Source organism: Phalacrocorax aristotelis, chromosome 4, assembly GCF_949628215.1.
Source record: "Phalacrocorax aristotelis chromosome 4, bGulAri2.1, whole genome shotgun sequence".
NCBI lineage: Eukaryota > Metazoa > Chordata > Aves > Suliformes > Phalacrocoracidae > Phalacrocorax > Phalacrocorax aristotelis.
This window is the reverse complement of record NC_134279.1, coordinates 58,672,168-58,695,873: the sequence shown is the minus strand read 5'-3', so window position 1 is coordinate 58,695,873 and position 23,706 is coordinate 58,672,168. Positions and strand designations below refer to the sequence as shown.

General features: G+C 36.7%; 1 protein-coding gene across 4 annotated transcripts in view; it reads left to right on the top strand.

The window, feature by feature from the left end:
* Positions 1–22,052, top strand: part of FAM114A1 (family with sequence similarity 114 member A1) — a 37,108-nt gene extending 15,056 nt beyond the window's left edge. For 2 of the 4 annotated variants that reach the window (XM_075091667.1, XM_075091670.1), the window contains exons 6-14: positions 1,281–1,415; positions 3,269–3,421; positions 5,650–5,773; positions 10,981–11,066; positions 12,215–12,382; positions 13,619–13,758; positions 15,051–15,123; positions 17,837–17,890; positions 19,456–22,052. In XM_075091667.1, coding sequence (XP_074947768.1) covers positions 1,281–1,415; positions 3,269–3,421; positions 5,650–5,773; positions 10,981–11,066; positions 12,215–12,382; positions 13,619–13,758; positions 15,051–15,123; positions 17,837–17,890; positions 19,456–19,557 — 1,035 coding nt within the window. In that variant the 3' untranslated portion in view covers positions 19,558–22,052. The remainder of the gene's footprint in view (positions 1–1,280; positions 1,416–3,268; positions 3,422–5,649; positions 5,774–10,980; positions 11,067–12,214; positions 12,383–13,618; positions 13,759–15,050; positions 15,124–17,836; positions 17,891–19,455) is intronic. The other 2 variants (XM_075091668.1, XM_075091669.1) reach the window with 2 other exon arrangements.
* Positions 22,053–23,706: the final 1,654 nt, after the last annotated feature.

The following is a 23,706-nucleotide window of genomic DNA, read 5'->3' as shown; positions in this document are numbered from 1 at the left end:
TTTGGCACCAGTTTCAGTGAAAAATATGGTCTTCTCCTAAACTATAGAATTCTGCGAATTCTTGGGAAATCTATTTTATAGTTATGGTACCATCATCAAACTTTTTTACAATTAAGTCCTTCCAGAGAAAGTACAATAAGGTTTGTTACCATTTTTGAAGGCAGATAAAACAAGAAGATACTCCATTTGCTTATTTTAAGGCTTTTGCTAAACTCTGTATTGTTAGTCTCTGGCCCTTACCTTCACCTCTCTGTCTAGTCTCTCATTTCATATTAGCCTTCCCAGAAGGTCGTCTGATTGCAGACTCAGTAAGGCAAATTCTTTTGTCCATGATTCTCTCCTATTACACTCTCCATATATCTCCTGTGTGTTGCACTTCATCCTTTTCTGTTTTCCTGTGTTTCAGCTTTTGCAAAATCCTGTACCATACATGATGTTGTTGTTTGGAAACATGGTGTTTCCAAATCAATTTTTGTGTCATCTTCCCCAATATTTTTTATACACTATTACCATAGCAAGGGATTTTTCTCTGACCTTCTCAGTATGGTGTTTCCCCGTACTAAGAATACTTTAAGCATTGGCTAAAAAAGCATAGAAGACTAACTCCCCACTGAGCATATTTTATGAAGTGGCAGTTCGTTCTTTAGTGCATATCCAGCTCACTCTGAGTGCCTCATCACTTTAATATCAGAGATTTTGGGAGCAGAGGGAGATTCCTGTAGACCATTCCAAAGACTGTGCCTATGGAATCTGGAGCATCATAGGGCTTGTCAGAGCTGGACACCAGTGAGATTACCTGAGCATTGTATAAGATCTTCAGATGAGAGAAATGTGCTCTTATACAAACCTAGAGAAGCTACCGTATCAAAGTGATGAATGTCACCAACCGAAAAGAATAAATTAAGGTCTCACAAAGTTGCCTGTAATGCCATTTGAGACTTTGATAGAGTTTTCCAGTATATATCAGATTACATCAGCATGTGAGTATCTGACAGATGCATAATACAGATTGAAATGGAAATCTTTAGCCAGTGAAAATTCTTCTTTAGTGTGCATTTTAATTAACTAAAAATGTTTGTATAGTTAATTTTTTTCTTTTTGAAAATATATTCAGAACAAAGTAACATAATTTTATAAACTTATCAATCCTATTGTTAGTTAAAGCTTAGAAAATCTCAGGACCTGAATGTTCAAAGATGGGTCAGCAAAAGCAATACTCTTCACAGTTCTTATTAGCATAAAGTGGAAAGAAAATAACCACATTGCATTATTTTATACAGGGGAAAAGTGTACTATCTGGAGGCTTAGATGCTTTGGAATTTATTGGGAAGACAACCATGAATGTCCTTGCAGAAAGCGATCCTGGATTTAAGAGAACCAAAACGCTGATGGCAAGAACAGTTTCTCTGTCTCAGGTTGGATTTATTTCAATACAGCTCTGTCAATGCAGTTTCAGATTCTTTTTCCAGAATTTGAGATGCCTCAGGGAGAGGCTTTATTTATTGCGGTGGATATTGGCTAGGCTTATGGATATAAATATTATGCTTCCTATTTTCTCCACTTTCTTTTTCTTCACAGAACCGCAAAAGATAATGTAAAATCATCTTTTCTGCATAATCACATGTACAATAGATGATTTTAATAAGATAGTATATGTGGTGATCCATCATTACGCTCTGGAGACAGAATCAATTTGTTGGTGTTTTTGTAACAGCTGTAGATAGATATCTTCCAGCATAAGCATCACTATACTACTTTCCTTGGAAATTAGCAATACTGGAATATGACATATGTTTCATTAGGAATTAAAGCTGTGAAGAGTTCTGTCTTAATGTGCATCTAAACTACTGGTACCTTTACACAGTTGTGACTCATATATTTAAAAGTTCAGAGACATGATAACAACGGATCAGAATTATAAGTGCCGTCAGTACAAAATTATTTTAGCTCTCCAGACACTGAAAGGAGAGAGACTGTGGAAATCAATACACATTGAAAAAACTGTCATTTTACTACATGTTTACTTCCTTGTAGAGAGGAGTAAGGTATTTTTCTTCTAATGAGATGTTTCATTTTTAGCGTTGGTCATTTTAAGTGTGAACAGACTGATACTGTTGTAGTAGGCCAAAAGCCAGTAACTCTTGTTAAGGCCCACAGGTTTAAAATAACCTTTTGAGAATATCTTCCTAAACAATATGCATGAATTCACACATAAAATCTGAGGCAGAAAGTGACATAAATCAGTTCTCATGGGTCACATAACACAGTGCTTCCTTTCTGGCAATTTGTAAATAAAACTTTGTGAGTGATCTTTTGAAGGTGGAGACTGAAAAATTTGCCATTGTTAGCCCTTTGTAGCAAATTAATAACTGAAGAAAAGCTTGTAGAAATCTGAATGATGGAATAGTGTAAGTGGCAATAGTTCATCTGTATTCAGAAGCTTGTATGTGACTTAAGATGCAGTTCAAATGTATTTATCAGCTTTACTGTAGCAAATTCATACGAGAGGCCATTCCTTCCTGGGAATAGACAGAAGGAGTACAAGATCCTATTCTGTACCTTGTTCTTTAATGGGTACCTTGATTTTTATTTATTTATTTGTTACATAATTCTTTAATTTATATACTAATGGAAGTGTATAAGATCATCACTCCAAAATATCCCCAAGTATGTGGAGCATAGCTCTGCCCCACCTTTGGGGGAAGTCATACCTTATTAGGCCAACCTCTCTGCAGTCATGCTGTCACATAAAACTGACTGTAGTATCTGCTGAAAATATTTTATAGGAAATATTTATGTAGGTGCATTGTTCATGCAAGTAGGTAGGCAGGTCCTGAAAATAATATGCTTCCCATTTTGTGATCCGTGGAATGGATTGCATGACCCTTCAAGGCTGCGTATGAAATAATCCTTTTTATTTTTCTTTCATTGTAGCTGCTGGTTAAATTTATTATATGGTATCCATAGCTGACATTGGTTTTGTGAACATAAGTAAGATTTTTTTGTTTGTTCAGTGTCTTTTAAAAAAAAGAGATGGTTAGCTATTACCATTGAAAAAAAACATGCTTAGAATGCTACTTAATTGTTTTGTTAGGTAAGTTTATAAAAAAAAGTTAGATACTTCATCTCTAAAATTCCAGCTCTGCAGGTGTGATATAATCCCAAATTTTATTACTGCTTCCTAGACAAGCAGAAGCAGAAAGTAATAAAATCTGCCATACCTACAGCCCTACCTGTAAAACAACAGGAATGATGTTTATTTTTGCAGCTGTTGCGAGAAGCTAAAGAAAAAGAGAAACAGAGACGGGCCCAGCAAGTTACAGTTGAAAGAACAGCACATTATGGACTACTTTTTGATGAATTCCAGGGTTTGTCTCATCTTGAAGCTCTGGAAATCCTGTCAAATGAAAGTGAAGTCCAGGTACAGTATTCAGACAGTATAAATCAAAACGGTTGGTAAAAAATGTATGCTTTGCAGGTGCATGTGAAATGAACACTAAGTTTTTCATCAAAGCTGGAGTGGTCCCATAGGCCAGTCCTTGGCTTCAGGAAATCAATCTCAATACATGTAAAATTTAACTCCCAGATTAACTCAAAACAAACAACTTCACAACTGAAAGTTACTTTTGTTAGGATTAAAAATACACCAGTGTGTATTTTTTAGCTTGTGATACCATGCAGACATCTTTTCAGAATTTACAAGGAGGTTGATGTCTTTTGGTTTTGTATGAGGCACTGATATGTACATTCAGGAACTGCAGACCTACTACACCTAGATGCTAGTGAATTAAAATGCATTCCAGATTACTTATTCAATTTCTAAGTTTTCTTTATTGTCTTAGTTTTTAAACTTACATAAAACTACCCAAAGATAAAATTCCTGGAAGTATACAAAAGTTTTATGTCTCTGAAGAACATTCTGAAGTTACTAAGGCCTATATGATAAACACATTCTTGAATTTCAGTTGTCAGTAGATCTCTTACAGTAGATTAATAGAACTTTTATAGATTCCCAGCAGTGGTATTTTGTACTGAAACAATTTTCTGAATAAGTTTATTGAAATACATGTTTTCTTCTTTTTTTGTTTTAGTAATTAGCACTCTTGCTATCCGGGTTATGTTTAATAAAATATAACCAACTTTTTATTTTAACATTTTATGTACTGTCACAAATAAAAGAAGCTTATTTTAGAAACAGCTAGGTACATACTGTCCATGTTGCTTTTTGTTTTTGCAATTATGTCTAAATGCAAAATTCTAAGTTCAAAACCTACAGGTAAGGTTCAAAGGCCTGCTTTTGAGAAAAAGAAAAAAAAAGACAGAAACCAGAAGACAGGAAAGAGGTAAATAGAAAACAAGTTCAGGTTAATTGCATGTGGCAAGATTTTTTTTCTTGTACTGTGAAATACCACAGGGTAAGAAAGACTTGTGCAGGTTGTTACCATGAGGTTTCTGATGTGCTTTATGTTATGTCCTAGATAACCCCTGGTTCATAGTCCTGCTCTCTCCAACAAGACTGAAGGCAACTCTCTGGGTCAACAAGTCCAATTCCCTGATATATATTCCAAAAGACTCACGGAGTATATTCCAATTACCACACACACACACACAAAATACTCACTCACAGTACTGTAAGCTTGAGACCTGTACTAACAGCCCAAAAGGCACACTCCGATGGGCCACAGGAGGACAAGAGAGACTGAAGGCATTGCTAATGTCTTATGTCCTTCTAACAGCAGGGGTTTGAAAATATTTTAAAGCTTGTACTTTGAAAGTTTCCATTAAAAAAAAGGTCCCAATGAATCCTGTGAAATTGGCAATGCTATAGAGGGGGCCAAAAAGCCCTAGGCCTTCACAGCCTGAGTTGGGTCTCTCAGCTTTATCTTGCATTTAATCCTGAGCACATGAGCTGGACACATCAAGGAAGAATATAATGCCTTCCTCCAGTCTGTCACAGAGCCAGTCTGCATTTCTGTCTAGCAAGCTTAAAAAAAAACAACCTTGACACAAACCTAAAAGTGAAATTTTGTATCAAAGGGAGAAAAGGCATTTCTCTTGCTTCCATAGGTAGAGATTGCAATCGTTGGATTAACTCCGCATAACTGCAGTGCAAACAGATTCAAGGAATCTGTCTGCATCCCTCTTAGGCATGCCACCCTATTAGATATGCAGATACGTGAGACATGCAAAGACCTGTCAATACATTCTTCAGAACAGGCAGACTGGTAGACTGTCAATAATTTTGGCTGCTTTTTGAAGGAGGGAAAACAGGCTGCTTCTTCCAACTCTTCCTGAGTGTGCTGACTAAGCGTGAATTCTGCCCATGCTCTTTTTGCCTGCTGCCTTCATCCAGGTAGTCCCAAAATGCTTATTAGAGTTTACAGTTAAGCCATAGATTTATAATTCAAAACTAATGTTCTGGGAGAAGGTAGAGACCTGATGATCTTGCAAGGCTGGTGTAATTTTTGTGATACTCAACAAATTTTGTTGATGAGAACTGAAAACGTGTCTACATTGGAAGGTTAGAGACAAGATTTGAGCATAATGGAAGTTGCCATTTCTTAGCATATTTTAGTATCAGGGTCTAAATTAGCAATTCAATAAATGCTCTGTTTTGGTTAGGAATGCTTACTGTCCTTTCTTTTACAGATTCAGTCCTATTTAGCAACACTTGATGGAGAGCAGTTGGAGACTGTGAAAAGTGATTTAATTGCTATAAAAGAGATTTTTGTTCCAAAGGAATCAGATGATGAAGTGGTGCAGGCACAGGAAGGTAAATTAGAAATACAGAGACCTCACCATATGAATAATTGTTACTTCTCTAAATAGTAATGTAAAATATTACAATCCAAACTATAATTTCTGATATCTTAGTACTCTTCATAGGATAGTCACTAAAATTAATACTCTAAAAGTTCTGGAAGCTGATCAATGCTTAATTTTGAATTTATATTGTAATTGAAGTATGATAAAATAGAAAATATAACATAAGGAAGTATTGTATTACTTTGCCATATCATCAGTAAAAGCAAAACAAAAATAAGGGAAATTAATAACCTTTTTGATAACTGGTTTTCTTACAGAATCTGTTCATGAAATTGTGTAATCTGAAAATTTTGAAGTGCTTAGCAATGCTTTTCTGTTCAGCAACTTCATCTTCACTTTGCACCCTCCCTTGCTAGGTAGGGAAAAGATAAGAGTGCTATAAAGAGGCTTAAGAACCCAAACTTTTCAAGGAAGGTCACTCTGAAACATAGTGGCTAAGCTGCTTTCTAGGTTTTGCTTGGGAAGACGTGGCATGTGGAGTGTGAGAAAGAAGCTGAAGTAGCAGAAACGTACCATAACTATGACATAGTGCACAGCATTGAAGAGAATGGGACCAGCATGACAGTCCGTAGGTCAGCTCGCAAAAGTTACAACAAAATGAGTGGGTGGTTTGGTTAGGGGCAAAATAAGTGTCTTAAACAGTTTGGGAATTTTGGCATTCCTTGGAACAGGCTGAGAACAGAATGATAAGAAGTTAGCTTAAGACCACCATAGTTCATGTCTCCAGGTCTGTCAGATCCATACCAAACCTCCTCTAGCTAATAGAAACAATCCCCTTGACCTGACTGAAGACTGGCTTATGCCATTGAACAACATGATGTTGTGTTTCAGAAACACAGAAACATAAAAAGATATTTCTTCCATATCTTCTTGATCTTCTCAGGGGTGCTTTGCCCATAAAACCTACATTTTGCAAGACGGTGAGGTATGATTTCCCTAGCCTTCCAAAAAGTTAGAAAAAATGTGTTAACATCCACATACTCTGACTGGAAAGTCTTCTCCGCTCAGACTGCTCTTTCTGGCAGTGCTTACTCAGTATGCCTGATGTCTCTCACAGGGAGCTTATTGTTTCTGCTCAGGGGACAGCGAGTGTTCAGTGTAAAGCCTCAGTATGGTAGAGTTTTATGCTGGGTTTTTTTTTCCCCTTGTTACTCTCTAAAACCACATATTCCTCTGTGCTTAAGAGTGAGGATTCATGAGATGTCTGGTTTTCCTTAATTTCTGTGGGAAATAGTTCCTAGCTTTGAAACCAGTCCCTAGCAAAAGCTCTATTTCTTGCAAACAGTGATGTTTTCTCTGGTGGTCAGAAGTTCTGTTTTTTTCAGTGAAGCATAGCACAGCTGCTGATCATGCTCCCTGAAACATGCACTGGCCTTTTAAATAGGCTGGGGCCAAGGCAGTGAGCACCATAAAAAACAAAACACCAAATCGGAGTGTGCTGCAGGTTTTCCCCGGCAAAAGCAAACCAGTCAGCAGTTAAACATATCCTCTTCTCTGTGACAGCGGAAATAATAACCACACACATGTTGTCTCCACCTTACAGCTGAGTGGGTTTTACTTCAGGCTGCAGTTCAAAATGATTCACATCCTTTAGTGTGATCAGTGTCAAGACTTATTAGTATTTGAACTACAGATAACTTTCATTTGTTAGTATTAAGTTGGATAAATTTTAGTTCTACTGGAGGACACCAAAATAATAGAAAGGTTAATCGCTTCTCAAAGTAGCTTACTCTTAGGGCTGAGCCTACAATTCTGTGGTCAGGCCCCTGACCTGGGACATGTGGCCTTTACTTCTTTCTTCAGCCTCTCACCCATAATACATGCAACACTACAACAATAGTGCTCTTGACATAGTATAGTGCTTTGGCACATCCCCTCTAGACAGTGTCCTAGTCTGGGTACCTTTCCCCTCACAAAAATATGTTAGCTTCGTCACAGTGAATGAAGGCTTCTTATGATCCTCGTGAGTCAGGGAGAACAGACCTTCCCCTGAACTTCTTAATGTACAAGACCAAAAGAGGTTTTATTAAGTGCATTTATGCAGCAAATGCATAAAATGTTGTAAAACTTAAAAGAATTCAATTAATAGGCCTTTATATGACAATCATCTGCCATTTTTAGATAAAAACAATATCTAGTGCCTTTCCCTGTAATGTTGTATGCTATTTGCATATCCATTTCCCCTCATGGAGGACAGTTCTATTGAACAGTTTAATGTTTCATTGATACTTCAGTTTGCCAATCTTTGCATAATTTAAGTTGGACCCCAGTGACTTACTATTGCCTATGCTTAGTATTCCAGGTTATTTTACAAATAAATTTAGCTTTCAGGGGGGCATCAATATGCATCCTTTTGGGAGCACACTTGATCTTTTGGGGTCTAGGTTTGAGTTGTTTGGGTTTGGGTTTTTTTTTTAAACTGGAATTGTTTACCTGAAATTACTTGTTGGCACCTTAAGCATATTTCTGTGGTGTAATTAATATTTAGGCTAAGAAAATGGTCTGTGTTTAATGTTACCAAAAATTTTAAACATCCTTTGACATCCAGTGTAGATAAAAGACAGTAAAATTTAACACCAGTTTGGCTGATCAGGATTAAATGCAGCTCAAGTCTTGCTGTGAAGAGAAGGCTTTATTCTAGTTCATGTTCTTAGCTCAAGCTAGTTAATACAATTAAGGTCCTGTTAAGCACATTAATAGCTTTTACACTTATCTTTTACACTTACGAAATCAAGTCAGTAATTCATACACTCTTTTAGTAGTGTATTTTTTATACAGAATTATATATTTTTACTTAAACTAGCTAATCTAGCAAGAGGTAGCAGATTATGTGGAGGAGTTTTGAGTTTTAATCCTGCTTGCTAAACAGTTTAAAACTACAACTAACTTGCCTTCAGTAGGATTTTGATTTGTGCTTTCTACCTCAATAAACTTGCAGGTTTTTACTTTATGTTAGGAAGCCACACCCCTAAAAAAAGACAGAGATTAACTAATGGTGTTTGAAAACGTTAAATCTCATTTAACCACTGAGCAGTATTTGAAAACAAGTTAATTACCACTTATTGCTAATTTGTTACCACTTTCTCATAATCAAAGTCATGCTATTTGTATGGTGTCATTTGTCAGTGCTTTGTATATTCAGCAAAAAAAAGAGTAGCTGGGAGGAAAGCCAGTACTTTGCATTCAAGTGTTTGAAAAGGGTGGCCGTTTGTTTTATGTCAACTCTCAGGATCCCTTCTTATCCTAGACTCTCAGGATCTCATTCAGAGATGTCAGTGCTGCTTTTAGTTTCTACCATAAACACTTTCAGTCCTACACAAGGAGAAATTACTGTAGTGATCTTTGGAGGACTGTTTTGGGAAAAGATTGGGGCTAGGCTTTGTTCTTGGCAACTTTGAAACTGGATTTGTAGTTTTTTTGTGTCTTTGCTTAACAGTCAGATAGGTGCCAAATCAATACAAAAAGAAAGGAAAGGAAAAGATATTTTCTGATACAAGTAGGGGAAAGCCAAATGCATACCCATCTCTCTAATGTTTACTCTCACTTTGATTATGCAACCCTTTAATGTATTTTTTACTGCAGCCTCTTTTCAGTTGTTTAAAAAATAATGAGCGGAGGATATCTGTAAAAGTAGCTTTACCTACATCTTGAAAGCTATTGACACCAAAAATTTCATATGTGAGGTTAAGGGAGACAGTAACTAAAGTGAGTATTGAATTGAGTATGCCAGTAATCAACTATCAAAAATTTTGGTAATTTTCCATTCATCCAGTGAACTGCGTATCAGTTTTCAGCATGCTACCTTTTACAAAACAATTTGGCATTTTTTTAAGAACATGTGAATTCAGTGTATCCAAGAGGTGCTGTACTGCAAAACCTGGAAATCCTATTGCCAAAATTTACTGATAAGGGCAGCAATGGAATGAACTCTTTGCATCTCTTTGGCCTGCCAGAACACAATCTTCACCTGTTCCCCTGCTGTTAAAGAGAAAGCTCAGTCTCTTGGTCCTTGCAAGTAGGGAGTTCTTTGTGCTAAATACTAATTTATTTAATAGTGCCAAAGATGGGCACTCTCCTTACAAGCAAGGGTGGGATATCCTTTGCTCTAGGAGAGTATAATCTGATTCCACCTCCTTTCCACATGTCGTAAGGTATTGTGGACTGTAAACAGTTCTACCAAAATCCCCAAACTCACTGGAGAGTAATGGCCGTCCACTTTTAAGTCCCGTACTGAAGATTTGCATAGAAATGGAAAAACTGGCCCTACCTAACAAATGAACAAAAGAAGCGGGAATACAGCAAGACATGAAATTAATTTTTGAAGTAGCTGGACTTTTATCAGGCTCAGTATGGGGACTTTGCCTTTTCAGCGTCATCAGGCTAAAAAACCTGGATTTTGTATATTCCACCAGGAAATGTTAATGGAGATTCCAAGCTCAGTAAGTGCAGATGAACAGAACCAACCAAAATACCAACTTTTAGGAACTTAGAGCGTGTTAGAATATGGCAATTGCAAGTAGTCAAAGGAATATATAAAATAAAGATGAAGTTTGAGTACGAGTGATACTTATCTTTGCTCATGAATCTTGTGAAATAAAAGTGCAGATTCTTTAAGTGTCGTTATTCCAAGGTAGAACAGAAAACATTCTTCATTTAAGCAAAGCGCAATCCTAAGATAGAAAGAAAAAACACCTCTTAGCTGTGGTTTGCAGACAGAGCAGTAAAGAACATGTTTTCCAGTATGATTCTTCTGAAACTTACTTGTATCTGGCCCGGCTGCAGTTTTTATTCTTTGGTATGAACAAAAAGCTTGGTATCTTTTCTGTGGTTATTTTGTGGGTCATGTATTTTTGTAACTAAGGGATATGCAGCTTCTTCTCCTCTTACCTGTTCTTGTGAAACTCAGTGAAATTTAGAATGGGGTGGAAAGAGTAGTCAGTGTCAAGCTAGCGTATCTGGTTGTACAGGTATCTCTGTTGCTTGTTCTCTTCTTTATTTGAGCATATACACACACACACCCCCCTTTCTTGTATCACTGTCACTGTTTTTCAAGTGCTAGAGTGCTTTGGAAAACTATTTGACTGGATGGATTTGATTGTGTAAAATATTACAGAGATAACACCCTAACAAAAATTGTCTTGTTTTTTCTTGCAGCAGATATGGGAGAAGAGTTTGTCAGCATGCTCACTGAACTGCTGTTTGAATTGCATGTTGCTGCTACTCCTGACAAACTTAATAAGGTTAGCACCTGTTAGTGAGCTGCTCTCTGTTTCTTGGACAAAGACAAAGAGGGAGGGCTTTGTTCTGAATTGTGATACAGAGCAGTATCTAGCTCAGTTCAGACAGTTCAGAAAGCGAAGTACAGGAGGGTGGGACTAAAATGATGAATATAGAAAAGCTTTCACGGAAGAAGTGAGATTAGTAAGGCAGTCCAGTGGCAGTGACTAGCTAGTTAGAAAACCTTAAACCAGGGAGGTCTTAGCAGAACAGAGTTTATGAGCACAGCAGATTTGGTCTTATGGACTGGGATCAAAGGTCAGGTTCAGAATTATTTTTCTTGTTCATCATGTTTATTATTCTGAGGGACTTGTCCAGACCTTCTTTGCTAAAAGCAAAGTCTTAGATTTCTCTCATCTAGCTTCAATCATTTAAAAGTTAGATGGCTAGAAGCTAGTCACATCACTAGTCATATTTGTACTATCAGGCCCCTTTAAAGGTGATTCACCTGCTGATCTTAGGCTCGGATGAATGTTTGTCTCTCTGGCTACATAGACAGACTATGGATAACTAGCTTAGGCTTAGGTCTTAACATATTTTAATTTGACTTTATGTTAAAAAGAGACATCGTAAATTTCCTACTAACCATAACAGTAGTCTGAAGTTGTATAAAACTTCAAGGCTTTTCCACTTTGATCTACTTTCATGCCTGAAAGGCAGCTGAAAATACAGTGATTTTCTATTTAGCTTTCCTTTAAGGATTTAGCGCATCTTTCTTACCTCTCCAAAATTTTTTTCCTTTTTTTTTTTAATACCACCTTCTTATTTTTTATTTGGGAAAGTTACGTCTATGTAAATTCCTTTGAAAGATACCTCATAAAGCTGAAATATTGATAACTTTGGTATTGATGCCAATTCTATGTGTTGGTTAGAAATATCATACCTGTAGAGGAATTATCCCTGGCTGATCCATCTTTATGCAATCAGAAGTGCTTCTCCCTACAGTTTCTTAAATATATTCTTAACTAAATGCCACGCAGAGGCTTGATATTTTTAAACTTCTGAATGTAAAAAGGGCATAATTAAATGTATTGTTAATTAATGTTCAGGAATATTGTTTGATATTCCCTTATTTGAACTGAACTTTGGGCTTGGGTTCTTTGTTTGGCAGGCTAGGAAAAAAGCTCATGAATGGCTGGAAGAAGCCAGTTTTTCAACCCCAGCAGACATAGAAAAGAAGCTGAAAGAAACACCTGGAGAACCTAGTGAAGAAAAGACTGAAAAAGAAGATGAAACTGACAGTGTTAAAGCAGAAGCAGATAAAAACAAAACTGTGGAGGTAAAAGCTTTCGGAGGATAAGTTTCGTTAAGCAAATTGTCATACTTTGTCACTTCTTTATCTTTGTGTGTCCGTTTTATATGTTGTCCTTACTTTTTAAACTTACAGATGTATTAAAAATACTAATATATAGCTATTCACTGTAGACCCAATAGGAAACTAACTTAAAAAAATATTTTTACTTTTAGTTTTGCATTGTTTTTATTTTTTTATGTTTTTGTGTGTATGCATGTGTAAACACAACATACAGTGAGCTGAGGGATTCTATGGTGTAATGTCAATAGCACATCCAAAGTTATATCTCAGCATTCCTTGGCATATCTTTCCCAAAGTGACAATACATGGAAAAAATTCTCAAACTTTATTTAAACTCTTCAACAGTTTAAATCACAAACAGAAAAGACGTTATTTAGGCAGCTCACAAGTGTTCGTTCTCCTTATGAAAGATAGCTGTTAAGGCTAAAAGTATTGTGTCCGTTTAGACAGCCCCTCTTGTTGATAAGGTTAATTGTGATTGAATGTTTTACAACAAGTTATAGAAATATTAAACGTGATTGGTATCTTTGTCAAGATTTTGTGAATTAATTCTAATAAAGAAATTATGTGTCATGTTTCCTTACAGAAAAGGTCCAAAGGAGACACAGTTACACTGTATATATTACAGATTTTTATGTGATTGCAGACTTCCAGCTGGCATCAGCTTATGAAAGCTGTAATGCCATAGTGCTAGGTAGAATTTTTTATCATTGCTGATAAAAGCCACTTTTTTTATTGGGAATATTATCTATTTCTGGTCTGGAGGTTCATCTGAAGGATGACTCAATACTTTTGGCTCCATATGAAAGTAATTATGACTTAAGATCGTAATTATGAGTTTATGAGTTTATGATTATGAGTTAAGATATCTTTGTATTTGGTAGGACTAGGTTTAAAAGTGCTACATTAGAAAATCTAAGAGCCTGACCTAGTTCCCATCAAATAAATAGTAGACTTGTTCTTACTAATTTTCAGGATGAGTATAAGGTCTGTATTTTATAATCTGTGGATATTTCATTGCCAGTATTGTTTGTGAGGATAGCATTATGGCTGATACTACTTCACTCTGTATGCAGTGGTATTTCCAATTGGGTTGGGGTGGGTCTTCTGTGTTTCAAATTCTTTTGTATATGTATATCTATATGTATATTTATCAGTGCTTTTATTATTGATTGTATTATTCCTTGGTTTTAATTTAAGGAAATCTACATGCTGTCCATTGAAAGTCTGGCTGAGGTAACTGCTCGTTGTATTGAACAGCTTCATAAAGTAGCAGAATTAATTCTACATGGACAGGAAGTAGAGAAAACAGCTCAAGATCAAGCAAAAGTACTGACAAAGTGAGTATTATGTACTTCATGTATGAACATTTGACATTTGCTTAAAACTCACAAAGTTCTGCTCAGCTTTTGGCACTTGAAGGCATAGTAGGTTCATGGATCAACAAACAGCATTGGCTTTAGGGGTCTTGGTGCTATATTTTCTCATGTAATCAAGTCACATAGGCTACCTGTCATTTTTTGACATGGCTAACATATGTATGTTTACAAAAACATGACCTGTTCACAGGCTGAAAGTTAGTTCTGCTCCAGCAAGTGAATTCACATGCTAATTTGGGTTGCATTTCCTGTTCCCTCTGCAAAAGATACTGTGCTAGCATATATAGAATTCACTTTTAGAGCACATAATGCAGTCTTAATATCTGCCAATAGTTTTATTACCTAGTGTTTATCTGCCAAAAATATACAAAAATCGGTCTGTGATTCTAAACATTGAGACCAAATTTGTCAGCAACTTTGTAGTAAACCATAAAAAAAGATACATAAATTCAAGAAGCCAGTTCATATAGTAGGACTCAAAATTCAGACTTCAAGCTAAATTTTGTAGTAATCAATTCTACCGATTTCAGTGGGTTTTGACATTCAGATATTGTAAGCACTCGACTGCTAGGTAAATGAAGTATTTAAGCAAGTGTTTATCCTTAGGAATGCTAGTAACAATAGCAAAGTCCATAGGAACACTTCAGTCGATAACAAAGTACTTGAACAAGTATTTTTCACATTTAGAGCTAAGGTATGGTGCACCTTGCAGGATGAGGCTTTATATGATGCACTTGTGAATGTTTAGCAAAACAGTGAAAAGTCTAGGAAGAGAACTAGATCTCCTTGTTCTCTTTTATTTTAACCACAAGAGTACTTCCTCTTTTAATATAGAGTAGATGTTTTATTGCTTAGACAGGAAACTTCTCACTGTTCTCATTAAAGGTTGATTTATTTCCAACAGTATTTTTAGGAGCTGTGTTGCTCAAATCATCAGAAAAACAATAGTTAAACTAGAAGTTTACAATTTAAAAAATTGAAACATGGCCCTATCAAAAAAGACTAGTGTCTGAGCCAACATGACATAATTTTGCTGCTGTAGTCAGCAATCAGTTTTTTGAGTGGGGGAATATAAAAACTATATCATTAACAAAGTCTACCCCAAAATATTTTAAAAATTACTAGGAGCAAAATTGCCCTAAAAACATTTTTGGCTTCTAAGATGAAGTTCATGCCTGGGACAGTGATAGGGTTTTTATCCGTTGACAGGACAAGGATGTATTTTTATATTTGTCTCTTTTTTTTTAAACCAGTTTAACAAGTGCTATGTGCAATGAAGTTTCATCTTTATCAAAGAAGTTTTCCGATACTTTAACAGCAGCTGGGGTAAGATAACAGCATTTTCTGTAGCATTTGGGCTTTTTTTAAACATAGTTCACTTCTCAAAATAGAAATTATTACTGAGTCCAGTGGCTTTACATGAGGTACCAGCAAAGAGGGCATTTCTTTCCTCAGATCAAGAACACAGAGCATTGTTACAGCAGATTCCCTGTTGCAGAGAAGGTTTATAAGCCTTGATAGACTGCACTGTGTCCCCTGCCTTCTAAAATATCTTTTTCTAGACACCATTTCCCATTATTCCTGATCACCACCCACACTTCTTATCTTCTTGTACTGAAAGGGCCCCACGTTTGAGATCCCACACCTTGATGATATTTTTTTCTACTGACCCTATCCCTTCTGAACGCCTTTGTGTAAAAGTCATTAACAGATAGCACTTCCAGTACCTTAAGATGGTTTCACGAGCTGTCGCCTTAGCCTTTGCTAAATCCCCTGGCCTAAGGCCACATGTTTCCAAAAGTTTTAAGAGACTAGAAAATCTGTTTGGTCATCCATCTTAAAAAAATCAGTCTGTCTTGTATCTCAAGATACTCCGTTTAGGAACATCCATTTATCTATGAACATCTTTGCTAGAATTAGTATCCTGCCTTTCAAGATGTTTCAAAGATGACTGAGTATTCTGAGTATTCTAGCAGGATCCACAGGGAAAAATTGTGCTGTTACTGAAATAGTTCTGTAAACGTCAGAGAAGAACAAACTCTGGCTCTCCTGATTATTCCATGAAAACTTGAATGTACATCAAAGGAAATTTTCCCAGTTCCCCCATGAGCTCTTGCAGCTCATCTCTGAGCAGGTTTTTTCAGAGTTATTTGTAGAGAACATGATTTATTGGGTTGCTTTTATTCTGAATAATTTACATTCTTTCCCATTACTCTGGGAGAAACTGCTTATTTTGCATTTTGGGATTGTATTTTAGCATATCTTTGTGTGATGCATGCAATAAATACATGCACAGACATATAAAAATAAATTGCACATTAAATATTAAGCTGGCCCAGCTCAGAAAATAGGAAACTAAAGCTTTCATAAGCATTGCATTAGCCTTTGTTCTTATCGACTCTGTACTCAGTTTTTAGGACCAGATTGTTTTTGCGGACATTTGTTTTGTCACATAAGAAATTGAGCACAAAGACACTTCCCATTGTCAAAATACTCCCTAGAAGTGAGTTTTAGTAGGGCAGTCGGGTGATCTTTATGTGCTGACCCACCTCTGTCAGCTTTTGGAGGAAGATGTGGGCCTGTTGCTCACCATGATCAGTAGGAAAAAAGGAGCACCTGTCACACAGGACTGTAGAAAACCTCAGTTTTCTTGCATGTCCCAGTTGTTCAACTTCCTTCTTAACCTTCCAACAGCACCTGGGTTCACAAACACATTCTGGTATCCTGCAACGTGCATTAACTCATGGGAGACTGAGAAATAGCTTAGAACAGAAAATACTGGGTTTTTTCAAACATAACGCCATCCCTGTAGTTACATCTGTGTAATTCAGACATTGGCGGTAGTGCTGGCTGTACACATGGTCTCTCATGTTGGCGATGTTTCTGAGTGAGCAGTAATGCAGAAGTAAGAAACAACAGCTTTGCTTGCTACACAAGATTTCTTTCAAACTTTAACTTATTGATTCATACAATCAATATATTTAATTGATACAGTTCTCTATGTTTCAGTTTATTGACAATCAACTAGACAGTGCACTTAGTAATGGATTTTCTAGTAACTGACAGCAAAATTGCTCTTCTTTTCTCTAACCATCTTCCCTTTGTTCTGCCATCTTTCTACAAACTAAAATTAAGGTGTTTCATGTTTCTTTAAATCTGTAATATGAAAGTGCAAGGTTGTAGGTGGAAATCTTTCAGTTAAATTAATCAGTATTGTTTTTCCTTTGTTCTAATAAAGTCCACCGTTTGGTATTGAAAGAGAGCAACTCTTGCTGGAGGTTACTGTTGTTCTAAAAAAACAGTACAAAGAACAGCGAAAATAAAAAAAAGAACTTTCAGCATTGTAAAAAGTAGAGGAGCTGACGAATCATGGTTTTCTAGCCTCTAGTAGTGCCACTACTTACTGTACCCATCTTTACTTCTATCTGGTGGTTGAGAAAAATGCTATGCATGCTGAGCTATGTTTACTGGCCAGCCTACATTGTATAACTCCACATATACTGCCTCCAGTTTGGGGATCTGAGTTTCACGTGGTTTTCCTTCTGTAGGGCAGCTAATCTGGGCCTTTCATTTCCTCCTAACCACAGATATCTGTGAAACTTCTAAGAACTTAATTTTCCTTCTGACCTGTATTTTTCCTTCTTGTTTCCTTGAAAATGAGCAAGGGGCTAAAAAATTGTGGGTGGAGGGGGGGATGAAAAGGGCACTGACAGACAGATGGACAGATAATGTCATCACATAAATCTCACATCCATAGGAAACAGGCAATTTGAAACTCTGTGGTACATAAATTGATGAAAAAGAAAAACCCTGGGCCCGTCTTGCTTCATTGTACTCGATGATAGAAATACATAGGGTGTACTGAAGTGTGTATGAAATTTAGACACAGTTGTCAGGAATACTGTGATAAACAATCTGAATAACAATCAAGGTGAAGCAAGACCTTTATAGAATTCATAAAAACACTTCTCAGATATCAGTGTATTTCTGTTAAATGTATTTATTTTCCTGGCATTTCATTCTATTTTCCGGTTTACAGAGCAGTTTGAAGGCAGAGGTTCTTAACCCCATCATCAACAGTGTGCTATTAGAGGTAAGCCTTCACTTTTTTCACATTAGGAAATGTTCTAGTAAAATGATTTTGAAATGAAAGAGTCGCATTTATGTCTGAAGAACGAACTATATAAGAAGCAATGACAATATCATTCTGGCTGTTCAATACCAGCTCATAAACCTCTCATTTTTGTGTTCAGCCTTTCCCACAAATACTATAGTAGTAATATTGCATTTACTGAGGATTCTTAAGAACTGTAGGATTGCAGTGAGACTGGCCAGTTCTTAAATTCTGCTGCTGCACTGGTCAGAGCACAGCAGTTTGCGCTGTGATGTTGAGCGCTTTTCTAACCTATTCACAAGTTGCCTGGGATAAGTCTGTTCTTACTGTTCCGTTACCTGCTTCAAATATTGCAAAGTACTTCTGGCTGGCAGAGAGTTTCAGACTGCTCTTTTCTTTAAAATTTGAGTTGCAGGTATGCTACAGTGCTTCCCATCCATGGGCATTTAGATTTCTACATAGGCTCCCTGTCTAGCAGCAAGCTTGGTCAGCATGTGGATAACCATGTGTCAGACATTACCAAAATGTTAATGAGTGATTTCTTTTATTAGACTCCATGATCTAGGAGTGACCTACTCTATTAGACACAATAGAAAAGCACAGTGAGTAAAATGCGCCCCAGTTTTGCCAAGATGATGTCAAGAGGGAGTAATATGCTCATAAAGTACTAAAATGTGTATGATCTGCAGCACGAATTCTTTTAACTGTGCTAATTAATCACACTTTTCTTATAAATAAACATACAGAAGTGACTGCAAATTGTCATTCTGTATCTAATAGCTGTGCTCCCTTAAAAATGAGGAAAAGATTGTTTTACAATAAGCAATTTTGCATTGAATTAACAATAGCTTTAAGGAAAATCATGGAAACTCTACTAGAGCTGTAGTAAAGGTTACTATACGGTTCCTTATGTTATAAGGTAAATTTGCTGTTGCAGCTGATGTATCTTTTTGTTCTCCAGGAATTGCGAAATCTGGGAACGTCCAGAATTGTGGAATATGATGTTTTGTAATTCTTAAATCCCATATTTGTATACAAATATGTGTTAGTACAGCCTAGGTTCATGGAAAATTACAAGTCACTGTACCGTTCAGTATTAGAAATTCCACAAATAGTACTACGTGTTAAAACCATTATAATAATTCAAACTGTTAATTTCAGTGACACTTCTTCCACCTACAGCAAATTCAAAATTAGTTCTGTTGATGGAAAGACTAGCTGGTTTGTATTTAAAAAGTCAAATCTATGTTTGAACACTGTGGCATTTTATTGTACTCACATTACAAACAAAACTATCCAAGAGTTCAAACTGAGGGGAAATCAGATTTTTATGTAGCGATTCAGGCTGTAAACTTGTAAGCTGTGAACTGTTGTAATTTATCATTTTTGTTCTCTGCAGGTTCTAAAATCTTGTGTGAATACATATGCTAATGTAGCATGATGCAGACGTTAAAAAAAAAACAGGTTTATTTAAAAAGTACAGTGTAATTCCTGAAATACGTGGCAGCTATCCTGATGAACCCCATGTTTTCTCTCCCTATTAGGGCTGCAACAGTACTACTTATATTCAGGATGCTTTCCAGCTGTTGCTTCCAGTTCTGCAGATTTCACATATCCAGACCAGTTGTTTGAAAGCACAAGAGTGACAGTTCCCCAGCAGTTGTCACCACGGGGCTTAACAGAAACCACAGAGCTAATGTCTTTATCATATGCAGATAGAAGAGATACCTGGCCACTTAGAGTCCTCTGAAGACACTAAATGCGGTTTTGCACATACAATATCGAACAACGTTTTGAAACTCTCAAACTTCAGAAGTAGTTCGTAAAGTGAGTCATGTCTTTTCCATTAGAGTGTATTCTTGGCATTAATTTAAACCGAAGTTTACTGATATTAGCTTTGACTTAAATACAGATTCTAAATGTTGACCCTTTCAATTGTAGCAGATGCATGAAGCAAATTAGAATGTAAAGATTTTTAAAACATTTCGGCCCAAATGACCATTTCCATTGTTTGCATCCTGACTGTCAGTTAAAAATGTGTATTTCAAAAGTTGGTTTCAGTATTTAATTTTGGCCAACATGAACAAATTATCATAGTGTTCTGCTTGTTAAATATTTTTATAGTAGCAAATAATAACAACATCATAATAAACTGTACCACTTACGTAACACTCCCTATTGAAAGAGTTGTACAGTAATAGGCATTAACTTTACTAAAATCATGGAGGGTATGCATACAGAATTATACTGAAAAGAAATTTTCTGAGCCAGTTAAGAGTACAGGTAAAGCTCCATATTTGCTGACCCATAATTTTATATTCATTTATGCCTATGCCCTAATTCCAATGGCTGAACAACATTGCAAGCCAAAGTAATCTTTTTAATAGGCAAGGAATAGAAAATTTCCCTTTTGTTTGGCAGTTGAAACACCCCCAAAACAATCTTCTCTCAGATGTGTTACCAGGTTAGCACTTTGGGGTTTAATTTGGGCTTTAAACATGATGATCCTTTTTATCAAATTGAGTTACTGATACTAACAATTCAGCAATGCAGGTTTTGGGCATAGACAGGAAGTTGTGAAAAGAAGTTTCGCTGTGGGCGAGGAGGCAGTATTTCAGAGCAACCACATGCTCTCTGAGGCAGTAGCTGAGCAGCAGGAATGATATTTCATAGCGATACTAGCAACCGTGATAATTTGTCCATACCCTTAGCTTAAAATCCTCAGCTGTGAACCTCAGAATTTGTTTAGGCTAGTTTACCTCGTAGACAGGAAGAACCTTCCAATATTTTATGTGGCCTGCTCTCCTGGATTTTAATTATTAGATTTCTTTCAGCTATTCTGTATTTGTTCCCCTCCTGATATACTCTATTAATTGTATTCAAATGCTTTTTAATTGTAGTTAATGTCTGAATATGTTTAATCATAGAAGCATAGTTCATATGTCATAAAATTAATGAAATAGGGCGTGAGGAAATACTGTCCTGTTTGTCAGAAATGAGAAACTGTATCGGCTTTGCAGAACGAAAGGTCTGTTTGTTTCTTACACCTTTGCTGTCCCTGCTCTGCTGTCATACGCATTGTGACTTTTCCATCTCTTTTTATTTAGAGATGAAATTTTCACTACCCCTGAGATAAGGTTTATTACACAAAACCTCTTTTCTACCACCCTGTAATTTAACAGATTTGAGGTATCTTTCTGGGTAAGTAGAAGGGGTACAGTCTTCAAATCCGTGTGCACAGAATGTAAAAAAGAACTTACAGCGATGTGAACAAAAATAAGAAAGCCCATTGGCAGCTGAACAGGGGAACAAAGCTTGACATCGTTGGTATTTATGCCATAGTGAACAGCTACCGTTACCACAACATGGGAAAAAGAGGGACACAGGAAAATGCCACTGGTAAGCAGACTCACTAGCCCAAAAGTGGGATACAGCTCCCACCAGCCCTTATGTCCATGACACTTCCATCTGGCATTGCTTTATTTCTGAAAGCATCTTTTCAAAAGTGCAAGCATTCAGCAGCTTGTAAAAAGGCCTGTTTGTTTAAGTGTTTTTTCCTGTTCTGTGCTGGCAAGCAGAATATAATACCTGGTTAAAAGCTTGTTAATTTCTCAAATGAAGAGTGCCTGGGAGTCTAGTGTTTTCACCTATCAATCATTACATCCTGGATTTATTTTTACTTCAATTTCATCATTATTTTTCATCAAGAAGCCCTTCTATCCACATTGGAGTGGAGCTCTGCATCAGGTGTCTGTAGACGTGGTATCACTGCCAAACAAGGCATAGAGCATAGCAGTGGCTGTTTCATATTGTTCCTATGCCGAGTTAACGCTTTCAGACATAAATGATTTTAGATACTTTTTGTATGGATCTTGTTTTTTTCTCTGAAATACAGTGCAGAATATATAGTGTTAAACATGACAGAAAAATGTGTCAATTAGTAGTGGTGCCTTTTAGGAGAGGCTGAACAATATAGTACGAGAAGCTTCAGGGGATAATGTTTGAAATCATCGAGGGGCATTCTTAAGACAAAGATTGCTTGTCTGAGATATTCCTTACTAGAGGTTTCACTGTCTTGCTTAAATTATGTATGTATTGAATAAAGTACCTTACCCTAAAGTAAAAGAAGCTATAAAAATAACGTGTGGACTTAAAGTGTTTACATCCATGCAACGTGGGAAGGGAAACAGGGCAGAATACGAGCACAGGGATACTCCATCCGATCACAGATGCCATTGTCTTATCCTAGGAAAACTGAATGTTACATCTTTAAATCAATTTTAGGTAAATAAAATTTCAGTAGAAAAGGACTATGTGGATATAATAATAATATTTTGTTTACATTGGATTTGGATTGTGGTTTTGCATCTGTCAAATCATTTGAGATACTGAACTGAGGCAATATACTAAAAAAGAATGTTTTGAAGAATGATGTGATGGGGCGATGTACTTGGTGAAGTCTTTCTGATTTTGTGATTTACCTTAGGAATGATGAGCATGATTTTATTGAGAGTCTGACAAAAACAGACACTGCCTTAAGCTTTTAAGGGAGGCTGTTCTTTCTTTCATCACCGCCTTTTTCCAGGTCAGTACGCTGGGTGTGCCTTGGAACTCAAACTACCAGGTTTTAAGTACTTTTTAAAAAACAACCTAGGTGATTGTGAAAATTACCTGTTCTCTTGAGCAGATCTGTTTTTTGTGGCATTCCATTCACCTTTGAGCACCCCTTCTAATGCAGAGACAAAGGAGGCAGGCTTTTGCACTCGCTAAGCTGAGAAATTTATCACAATGAAGCTTAAAGCAATGCCTGCATACCTACAGCCTTTACAGGCCATCAATGAAGGATGAGCTACAAGTAAGCTATTAGGCAAGTCATTTGCTATAGTTGTATATTTTAGGTATTTGCCTTTTTTTTTAGGCGAACAGAACAAAGCAAGCTGTAAGTTCTCTGCTGCTTTTTAGGGTATCATCTATTCATGTGTAAACATCTCTTCCCCATGATTTGCTCCTACACTCCAGCATCCATTGCTTGCGACAGCTAAACAAAGGAACTGTCTCTTCCACTTTTTTCATGCTGCTTAGATCATCCGCCGAAGCAATACCTTCCTCTAAAATGTGCCTCGATGGTGTAATACAAAATCACAATCATTACCATTTGAGATGCTTTTTAATGATGTTTCCAGCATCACCCACCAGTCGGAATTCATAACAACTTCCGTGGGTCTGAAACACCACAGTATTTTGAGTGACAAATACAGATTTTCATCTTTTTTCTGATTCACCAAAGTGTTTTTTATCATCCAAGCAGTCACCCAGCTCATAGGATTATCTTTGAGACATTCCACTTCTATTTCAAATGACAGCCCTGTCCTTTCTGTTAGTCTCAAAGGAATGTAAAGAGTGTAAAAGGACTTTCCTGAGTTCTTTTTAAAACCATCTTGGAGCAAGACTTAACGTGACACCATCAGCCAGTCTGACCTCCTTTGAAATTCTTATGGTCTGACTAGAAAGCCCCCTGGACTTTAAATGCTTTTTTTTCTCAGGTCAGCATTTGTTGCTGAGAACAGGAGGGCGTAACCAGCTGCTTTTAGTGTTCACCCTCTACATCTTCCGTGCTCTGACTCCTACTTCAGCATTCATAATATTGCCAATGGTGTGCAGCTTTAGAAGTAAAAAACTGAAAATTAAGTGTCGAAAATCGAGCTGTGTCAAAAAGATGAGAGTGGGAAAATTATTTTCAAAGGAAAACAAACAGGATGTGCTCTCTGGAAATTGCAACAATTTTCGAGGTTGGA